Source organism: Rhamphochromis longiceps, linkage group LG3, assembly GCF_057381845.1.
Source record: "Rhamphochromis longiceps isolate RC_006_pf linkage group LG3, R_longiceps_female_GT1.1, whole genome shotgun sequence".
Classification (NCBI taxonomy): domain Eukaryota; kingdom Metazoa; phylum Chordata; class Actinopteri; order Cichliformes; family Cichlidae; genus Rhamphochromis; species Rhamphochromis longiceps.
Window position 1 is genome coordinate 60,269,317 of NC_140559.1, and position 14,866 is coordinate 60,284,182.

Consider the following 14,866-nt stretch of genomic DNA (forward strand, 5'->3'; position numbering starts at 1 on the left):
CGCGTCGGGAATTGACGTGAAGGGTCCTCCAGGGTCAGTGTAAAATACAATCCCAGCTGTGTGAACAAAGCCTGGCTCCTTTAATCCTGCATGACAAACCTCAGGATGCAGGTTATTATTACTCTTTCCTGCTGGCACACCTGTCACACCTGAGAGTCAGCTAGAAACGTACAATGACGTGGACATCATGCAAAGACTGCCAGACTCTGTAAACTTTAAACGGTACCTCTGTGTCTCTGTGTGCTGAACATCTAGGATTGAGTCAGGCTGCATTGACTGTGGGACTTTAATGTGTTAAAAGTAGGTTCAAGACGGCTCAGAAACATTTGAAGATTAAAATTTAGCATTATGGCTGCTGGTGGTTTGTAAAGCCTCTACTCAGCTGTATTTTTGTTACTAATTTATGTTTGTTGTTGTTTAACACAGATTTCAGAAGAGCAAATATGCTTAATAGTTTAACTAGATTTCATTTGTCAGTGTGGGACTGCTGAGTCACCTGAAGAACTCATTTCATTCATTCTCCACATGATGTTCATTTACAGAAATGTTTCACAGGAACTGCTTTTTCCCAAAGGGTGAACTAGTGTGTTTCCATAGATTACCTCTGTATGAATGTACTTCTTAAATGAAGGCAAGTGTTTGTCCTTTTTTGTTCCTCAGGTACAGTACGTGATATCAAGGGCAGGCGGTCAACACTGGGGGAAGACAAGAAGCAGACGTACTTCCAAGAGGGAGCTGCAGTGAGGTCAGAGGTCAGAATCTGAAACAGCTCAGGTTTATATTTTAGAGGTTATAAAAAATCAAAATGTATTTATAAAGAAACCTTTAAATAATAGTCATAATTATGATTATTATAAGAAATATCAAACATTTAAGTGGATTTTCTGTTACACATATTGTGTTAGCCCTGCAATAACTGGCAGCCTGTCTTTGTCCTGTATCAGCTGGGATAGGCTTCATCCTCCCGCAACCCTGAATTGGATACATTGTATTCCAATTATGTAATCTGATCATTTACAAACTCAAGGTATCTAATCAAAATGTAAGTAATAATTATAAAATGGGAAAGCAGAAATAAGTGTGACATGAATGTAAATGTGTGAGCTGACATAGAGGACAGCTACATGCAGTCTGAAAAACCTTTGTTGTCAAGTTTGCAGGTCTATCAGCACGAGACATTCTTACATAGAAGAGACGTTAAAGTCTCTGACTCAGTGAAGCATTATTGGTCCCGTCTGTTTGGATAAATATAGTAAGCTGATGTATGTCCATTTATTGACACATTTTCTTAAGTGCTTATCCAGCTCAGGATCACAGTGGAGCTGCAGCTGGATATGTTCACTAAATAAACCTTACAAAAGTTAACAATAAACCTGCATCTCTGTTCGTTGTTGTCCACAGGATGAGAAAATCAAACTGGAACACTGTGGAACATGTTAATAAATGTTTGTGTGTTTATGCCTGGAAGGTTTCCCTAATAGTTCCTGGTGAATCAAAGCAGAAGCATAAAGGTTGCTGGACTGCATGATGGCCTTACCCCTGAGCCGTCATCCTGTTAAAGGAGGAACCAGTGAGAAGCTGTTTTCAAAGTAGCTGAGCAGATTTCATCTCAAGTAAGCGATTAACTGTTTGTTCGTCTGTTCTGCCACTTAAAGAGCATTTAAGGACGTCTTTCGAGTGTCCAGTTGAATTAATTCTACTGGCTCTCATGGTCATTTGTGATTATGGACATATTTTTCATGTTCATCCAGCTATTTAGTAAATTCTATCTATTTAGTAATATCCGTCAGCTATAAAATGTAATATAAATATAAAAATATCTAAATATCTCCTGTCCTTTATGTTTTAATGATGTAAGTCTGTTATCGTGTTACATTAGCATTCCTCACATATCAATGAGATGCTGTACAGTACAATCCTACTGACACAGCAGAGGGATAACGACGGCTATTCAACATCGTTACACGACACATTCGAGCTGCATGACACAGACAAAGAGACTAAATCATCTTTTTGTGGTTTATTGTCTTTAAAGCAGCAGACAAAGCCGATGGCAGAAGATGTCAGAGAAGAACTTCAGGCCGTGTACTGAAAAGGTATTTTTTTTCTTGTTATCAAAGACATTTGGAGTGTCAGCTTCTACAACTGGTTGTGCTGAAGTAAAGCTTACAGTCTAAGAAATCACAGTGTTGATATTCAGCACAAAGAGAAAAGCTCACTTGTTTGAATTTATTTACAATCATAGTTTTATAAATTCTGACTGTAAACAGCTTTTAAGTGTGTTAGACTAACCCTAACCCTAAGTCACGGAAAGGACCAGAAAACTTAACAAAGAACCAATTTTAAATTGTATCTGTACACATTTACTTGCAGCCTATTGCAAAAAACAAAACCCCACATCATTTGTTCTCACTTCTTTAGTTGAAGAATGCAGTTAATAACACCGTTAACACAGACTGACCTGGCAAAACACGAAAAAATAAGGGGGTGGTTCAAGACTTTTGCTCGGTACTGTATGAGAAATGGAAATGTGCACTTCACAATGTATCGCTGCACTTCGGCAGTACTGTGAAGATTAAATGTTTTTTCCTTCCCGATGCATGTGAAAGGTTAAGACTTACATCTCCAAATGTACTGGAACTGATTTGAACCAGAGGACTCAGCCACACTGTTACTATGTACTGCATAAACACGTTTACCGATGAAGCTAAATCAGACGCTGTCCTGACTGTGTGGCTAAATTTTGTGCTGAAAGCATCAAATCAATTGAATATGATTAACTTGCTATGAGAGGTTTTTACTCCAAGTGTGACTTTTTCTGGGTTCATACACCTTTCAGGGTCAAATTCAAGCACTTTGTGAGCACGTTTAATGTCCATTTTCAACATTTTCCAGCACATTACCATAAAAAGGATGCATATTTCACTTCGCATCACCTGAGTAAGACCACGTGAAAGGCCAAATTAATAAGTCTTCTCATCAGATATTGATGCTTCTTTCTTATGTGACACAAAAAACAGGAGGAGACAGATCTTTGCTTGTGTTGTTTTTTAAGTTCATTCATTCAAAACTAACTGTAAGACGCTTAACTACATTGCAGTCTGTGTTATTGTTGTAGACCTAATTATCACCTTTAAAGTGTTTGTGCTAATAACATCATGTAGAGTAAGACAGGCATAGAGAACAGCACTGACTGGGAGAGGCTTTGAACAGATGACATACTCAGATCAATTCAACACTTTAGACTTTAAAAATGCACAAGCGTCTTTCAAAAACCCATTTATTTAATCTATCATCATTGATATTATTATGTACAGTTATAATGTACTGTTCGTCTCCCTTAAATAAACAGGCAGCCTTAAAGTGTGAAATAGTCACTTGTCTACTGTCTCAGTGGCTGATAGTGCCCCACAGGCCTCAATGTGAGCTTGAAGCCATTATGTTTCAATTGTTTAATGATAAACAGATTTTGAATGAAACTTCGGTAGCACAAAAAAGTGCCTATTCTTTGTTCCCATACGGTTCAGTCATATTACCGTCATTTCCCCCTAAGGTGTTCCCAAAGACACCAGGTTAATACTTGAAAAGGCTGCAGCGATACACAAAAATATCATCAATATTCTGTTTACTTGGTGACAACGTCGCTTTTAGCCTTCAATCAGAAAGCCTGACGTTGGCTAGTTAAGCATCGGGCTAACGTTTAACGCTTTCACTTGAGGGAGGTAACTCGTATTACTGCTACTGCTGTGTAATCTTGGTTCAATTCTCAGCATATTCTACAAGTTACCCTGCAATAACTAACTGTTAGAATAGCGGCACCGTATTGTATCGCACTGAGTGCACTTCAATCCTTTATCCCGCGAGTTTGCTAGCTAGCAAAATAATAACACCAATTTTAAACAAATAACGTGTGTAACGTACACACTCGAGAAAATTATTTACTAGTACTTACGCAACTCCCCCGTTGTGAAAACGTACAAATCCTTCTTGTATTTTTCGTTTTCCAGCAAACACTCATTAAAACGGCCTCCAGGCACATTAGCGCACTCACCCCCGACTGATCAGGGAGGGGGTGGGGGGTCACACATTGAAACAGACTAACGTGCAGAGGTACAGCCCAGGCAGAGAAATGTTGCTTTTAGACTTTGCGACTCGTTTTATTTCTCTATCTGATAAGAAAACTATTCAATCAGATAGTTATTTGTGGTGAATGAAATACGGTTACAGTTTCAAGAAGTTTTAAGCACCAAATCCGAAATCCAAGCACTGCAATATTAAAATCCAATTCAATTTCTTGTTTGCTCCGAAATCTACGACATGACTATATACAGAAAAGCTTGACATGGTATGCAAAAAAACCCCGAAGACAATACAAATACAAATACATGAACAAAAAATGTTTTAACTGTCAGTTATGTCATTTTAAAATTTTCCAAAACTAACATTTTCTTTGATTGACTGATATTAAATTGATTAGGGTCAAGTCTAGTGTGAACAATATTACACAAGCAAGCACGTGTGCGCATGCGCACATATTAGAATCCCTTCGATCGCTTCTCATATGTGCGCATGCGCACATATTACAATCCCTTCGATCGCTTCTCATATGTGCGCATGCGCACATATTAGAATCGCTTCGATCGCTTGTGACGTGGTAACTTTGCTTTGATCCTTTCTGACGTCATAACTTTGCTTTGATCCCAAAACCCATAAATAGGAGCGCTCACCTGTTACTTTATGCTTAATGGACGTTGACCTGCAGCAACTAAAACCCTTTCGAGAAGTTTTGAGAGCAATTTACGAGAGAAACCAAAACAAGTTCAGTTTTGTTTCTCACCAATCCACAGCGCAAACAGACACATTACACCATGTCAGCCAACCCATCCTTCGGCTCAGATGAGCTTGGAATATCTAAAGGGACCATTTTGGGAGATCACCACATGGTGGAGGCTTTCCTTGGAGAAGGAAGCTTTGGTGTTGTAACGAAATGTCGCGATACAAAAAAGAACCAAACTGTTGCTATTAAAGTCAACAAAAGCAACCCTGAAATTCTGCTCCAGGCAAAACTGGAAATTTTCATCCTGGAGCAGCTACGACGCTTGGATCCAGACAGGTGCAACATTGTCGAATGGAACGGCTATTTCCTCGATGGAGAGCGCATTTGCTTGAATTTCGAACTCCTCGACCAAAGCCTGTCAGACTACATAGGGGACCGGAATAACCAAGGTCTCCCAATAAGCGAAATCAGGCCAATTTTGCATCAGCTCGCAAATGCTCTATTCCACCTGGGTTCTGTGGGAATAGTGCATGCTGACCTCAAACCTGGAAACATCATGGTTGTGAACCGCAGTGAGTCTCAAGTCAGAGTCAAACTTATAGACTTTGGCATCGCATGTAACACCTCTGCAGTGATTCCTGGTGACTGTGTGGGGACAATTGGTTATTGTGCACCTGAGATTATGCTTGGCACTCCATATGATGAAGCAATTGACATGTGGTCTCTGGGGCTGGTAGCTGTGGAGCTTGCTACAGGGGTGCCTCTCTATCCTGGGGAAGACGATTATGACGTTTTGAAATTCATAATTGAAACTCAGGGTCAGCTGCCAGATCATCTCCTAGAGTCTGGCTTGTACACTGACAGCTATTTCATCGAGGATAACCACAACGAACAGCGCTGGACATTTAAGATCCCAGAACAATTTCAATACGAGACAGATTATCGATCCAAGGAAACTCGATCGATAAAACTTAAGTGTCTCGATGACCTCGAACAACTGCTGAAAGTTAGGCGAGGACCGGAAAATGGCCAAACATTATTTGTAAGGCTAATCAAAGAAATGTTGGCCTTGGATGCAAATCAGCGCATAACACCCTCGGAGGTTCTGAAGCATCCCTTTTTCGACCCTGGCCTCTCAAGGAGAACCCCCTGCACTGACATGAATAGTACAGGGGGAGAACTCCTTGTGCTCTCTCAGCAGCCTTCAAGCTGGAAAAGTCATGGATCGCAAAAATTCAGCTGCAGTTTCCAAAACTCAGTTGAATTTCCTCAAAAAAGAGACATCAACACCTCAGCCAACCCATCTGCCTCTGAAGATGATCTTCAAATAACGGAAGGGACCATTTTAGGAGATCACCACGTGGTAGAGGCCTTCCTTGGAGAAGGAGGCTTTGGTTTGGTAACCAGATGTCGCGATACAAAAAACAACAAAACGGTTGCTATTAAAGTCAACAAGAGCGACCCTGAAATTCTGCTCCAGGCAAAACTGGAAATTTTCATCCTGGAGCAGCTACGACGCTTGGATCCAGACAGGTGCAACATTGTCGAATGGAACGGCTATTTCTTCGATGGAGAGCGCATTTGCTTGAATTTCGAACTCCTCGACCAAAGCCTGTGGGACTACATTGGGGACCGGAATAACCGAGGTCTCCCAATGAGAGAACTCAGGCCAAGTTTGCATCAGCTCGCAAATGCTCTGTTCCACCTGGGTTCTGTGGGAATAGTGCATGCTGACCTCAAACCTGGAAACATCATGGTTGTGAACCGCAGTGAGTCTCCCGTCAAAGTCAAACTCATAGACTTTGGCCTCGCATGTCCTGCTTCTGCAGTGATTCCTGGTGACCGTGTGGGGACAATTGGTTATTGTGCACCTGAGGTTATGCTTGGCATTCCATACGACGAAGCAATCGACATGTGGTCTCTAGGGCTGGTAGCTGTGGAGCTTGCTACAGGGGCGCCTCTCTATCCTGGGGAAGACGATTATGATGTTTTGAAATTCATAATTGAAACCCAGGGTCAGCTACCAGATCATCTTCTAGAGTCTGGCTTGTACACTGACTGCTATTTCATTGAGGATAACCACAACGAACAGCGCTGGACATTTAAGACCCAAGAACAATTTCAATACGAGACAGATTATCGATCCAAGGAAACTCGATATATAAAACTTAAGCGTCTCGATGACCTCGAACAACTGCTGAAAGTTAGGCGAGGACCGGAAAATGGCCAAACATTATTTGTAAGGCTAATCAAAGAAATGTTGGCCTTGGATGCAAATCAGCGCATAACACCCTCGGAGGTTCTGAAGCATCCCTTTTTCGACCCTGGCCTCTCAAGGAGAACCCCCTGCACTGACATGAATAGTACAGGGGGACAAAACCTTGTGCTCTCTCAGCAGCAATCATCGTTTGGGTGGCCAGAATTCTAGGGGAGCTAGAAATTCTTGTGGAAAAAAAGCCCAAAACAATAACATCAACAAAAACAACCAATGAATGTGGTCTTAAACTTGGGCACAATTTGGCTTGAAATCCATCAACTAATCTCTCAATATTCAAAGCCGAGCAGCAGACAACTTACCATCACATCAGTCCTTCAATCAGACCTACAACAAAGGTCTTACGTCTCTCACCCCAACCGGTCGCAGCAGATGGCCGCCCCGACCTGAGCCTGGTTCTGCCGGAGGTTTCTTCCTGTAAAAAGGGAGTTTTTCCTTCCCACTGTCGCCAAAGTGCTTGTTCATAGGGGGTCATATGATTGTTGGGTTCTCTGTATGTATTATTGTAGGGTCTACCTTACAATAATACATACAGCCTTGAAGTGACTGGTGATGTGATTTGCTGCTGAATGAATTGGGAACTAATTGGAAATCTGGATATTAATTAAATAAACCTGCTTTGAGCATCAATTAATTTTTGTTTGAAATTCTTTATAAATATATAAATATAGTGCCACTCTTCTACTGTTTAAATTGCAACTGTTTAAAACTGACTAATTTATTCAAACACTTGAGCATAAACACACGCACAGTAAATGGCCTGTATTTGTACAGCGCTTTACTTAGTCCCCAAGGACCCCAAAGAGCTTTACACTACATTCAGTCATTCACACATTCACACACACATTCACACACTGGTAATGGCAAGCTACATTGTAGCCACAGCTGCCCTGGGGCACACTGACAGAACATTGCAGAACCTTCAGCACCTCGTATGAAAAATATTTGACTGTGTGTATGCTTTTAGCACTGTTTGGATTTGAGAAAATCTAAAATAAATCGAAATTTGCTTTTAGAAGTTGTTTTATAAAGTTCAGTGGTATATTATGCATACAATAGGACATCTATTTAGATTTACATCTTCCACAGAAAAAACTGCACATTACTGAAACTTAGTATACTGGACTTTGTTGTTGTCCCACACAGGTTCAATTTCGAGTGGTAGATGGCTCAGTGCTCAGTCAACCAAGATTTTATGATAGTGGGCACAATGAGATAGATAAGCTGCTTGTAAACAGTACTTTTATTCTCTCTTTTTCCATTTGGATAAGAAAGAAAGAACCAGGAAACAAAGGCAAACAAATAATCTGTGCCTTTATCCCAGATTCACATTATAGGAACAGCTGCTCAATGACCTCTGTAGTCTTTGCTTACTGCACTTTTATCTAGATCTATGCAAAGTGATCCACTACACCTACTTTTACAGTTAAATCATTTTATGAGCAATGATGCCATTGTAATCTGAGTTTCTACTCAAATACAATCAGTAAAGAAAAACACAGTCTTTGACGTTTGTTTTGAAGGAAAAGGTATTCCCTGCAAATGTTTATCTGTGTGAGACTATTCAGAAAACAGTAATTTTGTTTTATAGGTGAGACACTTGGCCTCTTTTTTCCTTGTTCTACGTTTGTCTTTTGTCCGATTACTCTGGAACACAAGATGGAAAACTGATATTCTCATGTTAAAAATATAGAAAAAAGATTTTATCACCCATAAATGTTAACTTCTCATGCCTCTAAGCACAAGCAGAAGTGCCCTCTGCAGTTTGTGTGTGGAAGTGCAAAAGCTTACAGCACCTGGTATTCCCAGGCAGGCTCCCATCCAAGTACTGACCAGGCCCGACCCTGCTTAGCTTCCGAGATCAGACGAGATCGGGTGTGTTCAGGGTGGTATGGCCGTAAGCGATGGAAGAGTTGTCAAAAAGACCTTTTATTGGTGCCAAAATGTCACACAGTTTGATATATATTATTGTGCTAAACTTCATATGTTACAGCGACAACATGCAAACCTTCGTTATTAACTGCAGCTTCAAATTGAGCTCCAAAAATGCTTTTCCCGCAGTAACATCACGATAAGAAGACATGTTCGTTGATTACAGCACAGTGTTAAAGTGACAGAGAGAAAACAGTGTGTTGGGTCGATTTGGAAGTCCAACATTTTTGTCGTTTGGACATTTTAACTTAAATATAGAAAACAAAAACGTAAGCGTGTATGTGTCATTACAGCATGTATAAAAACGCCGTTTCTGAGCTGACCTTTCGCTTACGGCCATACCACCCTGAACACCCCCGATCTCGTTTGATCTCGGAAGCTAAGCAGGGTTGGTGCCTGGTCAGTACTTGGATGGGAGACCGCCTGGGAATACCAGGTGCTGTAAGCTTTTGCACTTCCACACACAAACTGCAGAGGGCCCCGCTGCTCACTCAGTGGAGGCAGCTTGAGGAAAAGCTTCATGACAACGCTCCTCATTGCATTTCGCTTTTGTGCAAAACAAAACAAAAGAACAATAGGAAAGAAATATTTAGGAAATACACAAACTTATTTATTCTGTAAATGTAGGAAATGTCTACGGCTAGTCCGTCTGGGCTCAGTAGTGAGGAACTTGTTAACCTTGTAGCGTGCAGCGGGCACAGTGTCAACCTGACACTCATGTGCAACGAGTTTTAACTCTTATCGGCTGCCGACTGCGGCCCCGAAGAATACTGAATAAATGCGCATCAGTGTGCTACCCTGAGCAGGGAACACGATATCATGGAGTTTCTAACATGGAGCAAGGTGAAGGTGACGCGACTATGCAGGACCGCCCCTGCTTAGCTTCAGAGATCCGATGAGAACAGGCTGGTATGGCCGTAAGTGAGAGGCTTCCTTGACAACGGGGTTCATGTAGATACTGTAACCCATTTATTGGGATTTAAAAAACAATTTAGAGTGAAGGATATTGATTAGTTTCTACTTTTATTTTTAATAGCTGCACATGACAGCACAGTTATAATGCATACTTAATGCTGCAATATTCACGTCATAAACAATTGTGAGTGTTTGCACAAAAACATCTACAGGTGCTCTGTGCATGTACAGTGATATTGATGTAACGCTTGAAGAATTTGACATTACTACATGAGTGGAAGAGCTCTTTGGGCAAGAGACTCACTAACCATCCTATTCGAAAACGAGCTTAAAGAGTGCCTCAGATCCGTTTCAATATTTAAACTGTCATTTGTGTGTTGAAATGCAAAAGCTTACGGCACCTGGTATTCCCAGGCAGTCTCCCATCCAAGTACTGACCAGGCCCGACCCAGCTTGGCTTCCGAGATCAGACGAGATCGGGCGCGTTCAGGGTGGTGTGGCACGAAACGAAACGGAAACATTCCAATTAAAGCAATGACGGAGGGTGACGGTGTTATGTCTGCTATGACATCATATTGATATTACTAGGTTAAACCAATGTTAAAGGAGAAAGTGTGAATGAATAAGAAAAGAGTGTAGCGGGTTCTTATCTGGAGTGCAGTCAATATAACCACGGTGTGGTGCCGGGGTCGCGGTAGAGCTGTCCGTCCACGTAGAGCCGGTCCACGGCGATGACAGCACGGGAGCCTTTCTGGATAAAGCTGCGTCGAACTGGGAACAGGACCTTGCGTCGTTCCAGGATCTCTTTGGGGAACTGGTCGTTCACGCTGAAGTCCGTTCCTTTCAGCTCTCTGCCGCGACTCTTCACCTGTTCCTTCTGTTTGAATTGACCGAATTTGGCCACAATAGGCCGTGGTTTCCCGGTCCGCGACCGCACGCCCCCCAAGCGATGCACTTTATCGAAATCGATGTTCTTTACGGTGTCCTCCGGCAGCTTCAGGTGGATTTTAATGAAGCTTTTCACCGTTGCCTCTGTGTCCTCTCCGGCAGATTCTGGAATACCAGAAAACACAAGATTATCTCTCATGCTACGGGCTTGTAAATCGATAACGGATTCTTTTACTTTTTTATTTTCAATGTTTAGCTGGGTCACGTTATCGGTGAGAGATTTGACCGACTCCCGTAGCGTGGCATTTTCAGCGGCAAGCGTTTCCACCTGCTGCTGGCTGAATTCCAGGGATTCTCTCAGAGATTTAAATTCCCGGTGTAAAATCTCCACCAGGGACAGCCTCGCATCAAAACTGGACAATCGCTTGTCGATTGACTCCAGGATGTCTGCGATGTCTTTGCCGGCAGGCGATGTTGTACCGGGGGAGTCTGCTGGACGACATCTCTTCGATGACGGCGTCTCAATTTTGGCCGGGGAAGATGCACCCTGAGCCTTCTTCATTACTAAATCTTGAAAACAGCGGTCGATGTAATCTTGGAGAGCGTCTAAACTCTCCCCGTTGTCATCCAGGGTGTTAAAGATGATAGGACAGATGGTGTTAGTTATATGACAATTGATTAGTATATTTGGTAATACTGAAGCTTGAAAAACCTTTGTTAAACTCTATGCTACCATTTGCTTTTTTTTTCTCCGCCAAAATCTCCGGCGTCTGACGTCACCTACAACATGGGTCGCTTACCTTGTCCGTCACTTCCGTCACTTACCTCTCACTTCCGTCACTTCCTGTCTCTCACAGTTGACGTGTACCTCTGGTGCAAATTACTGACCTCTGTCATCATTTTAAGTGGGGGAACTTGCACAATCGGTGGCTGACTAAATACTTTTTTGCCCCACTGTATCTGGAATAACCCTGACATATTACAAAACAATAATATGATTAATTTCCCAGAATGGAGTTGTAAAGGAATTAAATACTTAGAACATATATTAGAGGGAACAGAATTTATCCCATTTGACAGACTAGTTGCACAATATGGGATCAACAAGAAAAGATTTTTAGAATATCAACAAATTAAATCCATAATAAAAAAGAAATTTAACCTCAGTCAAGTTGAATTACAAACACCACCAAGTGCGGCACATTTCCTTACTCTTAAATCCCCCAAATTATTATCTAAAATATACAGAACACTTTCTAAATTAGATGAATCAATATCCCTTCCTATTGCAAAGTGGGAAGCAGATTTATCAGTCAGTTTAGACCAAAACTTCTGGTCTCAGGTATGCTTAAAAACCTTTAAATTGATTAAAAATCCCAGTCTGCAATTAATACAATACAAAATACTACATAGAGTGCACTATACAGGTCATCGGATGTTCAAGATGGGCTTTACATCTTCCAACAACTGCTCACACTGTCAAGGCAATACACCAGACAATTACATTCACGCTCTTTGGTTCTGTCCACCAGTGCAGAAGTTTTGGCACGAGATATGTGAAGACTTATCAAAGTGTCTGAAATGTAAAATTCCAACTTCCCCCTTAGTGTGTTTGTTGGGCAGCTTAGATAATGTCACTTCAGAAAAGAATATAGCCCATATGGTTTTCACTGCCCTATGCATAGCCAAGAAAACTGTCCTCATGAACTGGAAAAATAAAAACAATCTTAATTCTAACCAATATAGAAATTATCTATTAGATTACATTAGTCTTGACACAGCCTCTGCCACCACATCAGATCAATTGCTCTGGGCTCCTTTGATCAGCTCCATCACCTAGTGGGGGTGGGGGGTTATAGTTTGGTCCCGCCTTCAATGTTGTGATTGGTGTGGGGGTAGGGACAGGCTTAGGGCGTCGGGGGGTTCCCCGGAGGCATCTTCCTTGGGGGGCTCAACCCGGGGTAGCGGTCATGTCTGGTTGGGGGCTCTTTTCTGACTGTTTCCTCGTGGCTGCGTGCAGCGGGGCTAGGGGAGGGTCTGTGCTGACGGATGTGGGTTACTGACCTGGTAGCCTGTCTGCCCCTGGGTGGCGCTCCGTCTCTGGATTGGGGCCCTGGTCGGGCCTCGGGGCCTTGGGTCCTGGTTTGTGTGTTGCCGGGGTTGTGGGCGGGTGGGTGCATGGGGGCCCATCCCTGGCGCATGATGCCGCCAGTGTGTCGAGCCACCTGGGGGGCTCTTCAACTGTGGGGGAGATGGTCACATCTTGCAGGAGCTTTCCTCTCCTCAGGAACTCTCTGCAGGAGGGGGAGATACAGGAGAGGTGGAGGAAGATCTCAGCCTGGGCGTCTATCGTCTCATGTAGTCTGGAAGATGAGTGGATGGGGGGTGGGTGCAATTTTCTCTGTGGTGGGGTTGGGTGGACTGTCCCGGGCTCTGTGGGGCCGGGGGGCGCTGCTGCGCTGGGCCCCGGTCTGGATGGGCCTGGGCCCCCTTTCCCTGGCGGGTCGCGGAGTATGGGGGTGCCTACTGGGGTCAGCGGGGGAGCTGGCCCCAGGGAGGGGTCACCTACCCCTCCCTTCCTTCCCTCCCCATCTCCAGCTGCCTCCCTCTTCCCGCTCCACCACAACCACCCACACATGCAGGGCCTTGGAGTAGGGGTATGTCACCAGGGTGCAGAGGAGGCAACCCCCCCCCCCCCCCCTCTGTCCCCTTCTGGCTGCCTCTGCCTCAATTTTATCCCACAACTTAGACATTCACATTACTCACACCCTCATTACACATACATATAGGATCTTGGGGGTGGGCACGATACACGGAGTCCAAGTTACCATCAGGGTGTACACCTCACCCCTGGCATCGTTGCCCACCTCTCAATTTTAAATACACGTAGACATTGAGGGCTAGCAGGAGGGACTATGCGCTTACCTGCTGCTCTCTGGCAGGTAGCTCCATGCCCTCCTGGGTTTTAATTGCACCTTAGAACACACATGCATCAACACTACAATGAGCGGGTGGAGGGAGGTTTGGAGTCTTCTCTCACCCCCGTTCTCTGCGGCCTGCTGGAGCGGGGGGGCTAGGAGGAGTTGGCCGTCCGACTGCGGTCTGGGGTGTGGGGCCTCCCTGCTGCTGCGGAGTCGGGGCGGTCTGCCTCTCCCCACCGCAGGGAAAAGGGTATCACCACCTGGGTCTGGGTGCAGTTCCCCCCTCCAGGGGCAAGGGTACCTAGACCCGGTTAGTAGAGTACGCTTGGGGAGTCTGATCGTGTATACAGCGTCTTTTTATGTCTGTCTCCACGTCGGTTGAGTGTGGAGTAAGTGCATATGAGAGCATGAGGGTGGGAATGGATGTTTGTGTCTGTGTGTGCCTGTATGTCTGTGTCTATATGTCAGGTTGGGTATCAGACACCACCTCTCTGGGGACATCTCAGGCCCTCCAAGGTTTGGAGGCCTATCTCCACCCACCACCACTTCCCCTGCCGGTGGCGGACTCCCTCAGGTGTCGGTGCGTTGGTGGTTCTTTGTGTCTGGGGGTGGGCGTCCGGGTACACACCGGCTCACTCCTTGGCGGCCGCTTATTGGGGCTCGCTCGGGCCACTTCGGAGGTGGGGTGCCCCCGGCCTCTCGGCCTGGGGCTCGGTCACTCAGGCACAGCTGGCTGCCGGCGGAGCTCACGGGCGCGTCACTGCAACTCCCCCTGGCTTCTGCTCCGCGGCTGCTGAATGTGCCCTCATCTGGGACTCTCCTCAGTTCTTACTGGGACAGTGGCGCGGCTGCCCCTCTGTGGGTCTTCCTTGGTCTCTTGTGTTCTGGGGGCCTCTGGATGTCTGGAGTTTTGATCTCCTCCATACCTGCTTCATACCATAGAGGACAGGGCTGTGGCCCCCCCACACTCCCTAGCAGATCATTACATGGAGAAACCTTTGGAATGCAAGCATGCTGATCCACACAGGTATGCACACAGGTGTACACATGGGTTTTCACAGACGCGGACTACAGCTTTCTTGGCTGCTGCCTCAAAGCACATTGTGCGCTGTCTATCTTGCGTGCTGCACAATATCGTTTATTATTTAGTAACTATTG

The 14,866-nt window shown here is 44.3% G+C and overlaps 3 protein-coding genes, 2 non-coding genes and 1 pseudogene across 6 annotated transcripts in view; 3 read left to right on the forward strand and 3 right to left on the reverse strand.

Annotated features, from left to right (window-relative positions):
• The window catches only part of LOC146675501 (protein NLRC3-like), a 507,908-nt gene that overhangs the window by 284,727 nt on the left and 208,315 nt on the right, over nt 1–14,866 (forward strand). The window lies entirely within an intron of this gene.
• The window catches only part of LOC146675517 (ribonuclease inhibitor-like), a 159,106-nt gene that overhangs the window by 58,571 nt on the left and 85,669 nt on the right, over nt 1–14,866 (reverse strand). The window lies entirely within an intron of this gene.
• On the forward strand, nt 4,869–7,205 carry LOC146675523 (uncharacterized). The gene has a single exon (XM_085385689.1). The coding sequence runs from the start codon at nt 4,869–4,871 to the stop codon at nt 7,203–7,205; it is 2,337 nt and encodes a 778-aa protein (XP_085241815.1).
• Nucleotides 8,837–8,955, reverse strand: LOC146675524 (5S ribosomal RNA). Its single transcript, XR_014910952.1, has one exon. It is a non-coding gene; the product is annotated as a 5S ribosomal RNA (ribosomal RNA).
• LOC146675525 (5S ribosomal RNA) lies at nt 9,313–9,432 on the forward strand. The gene has a single exon (XR_014910986.1). It is a non-coding gene; the product is annotated as a 5S ribosomal RNA (ribosomal RNA).
• On the reverse strand, nt 10,289–10,407 carry LOC146675526 (5S ribosomal RNA; annotated as a pseudogene).

Coding starts and splice junctions, on each gene's coding strand:
- LOC146675523 (XM_085385689.1), top strand. CDS start 4,869: ATGTCAGCCAACCCATCCTTCGGCTCAGATGAGCTTGGAATATCTAAA.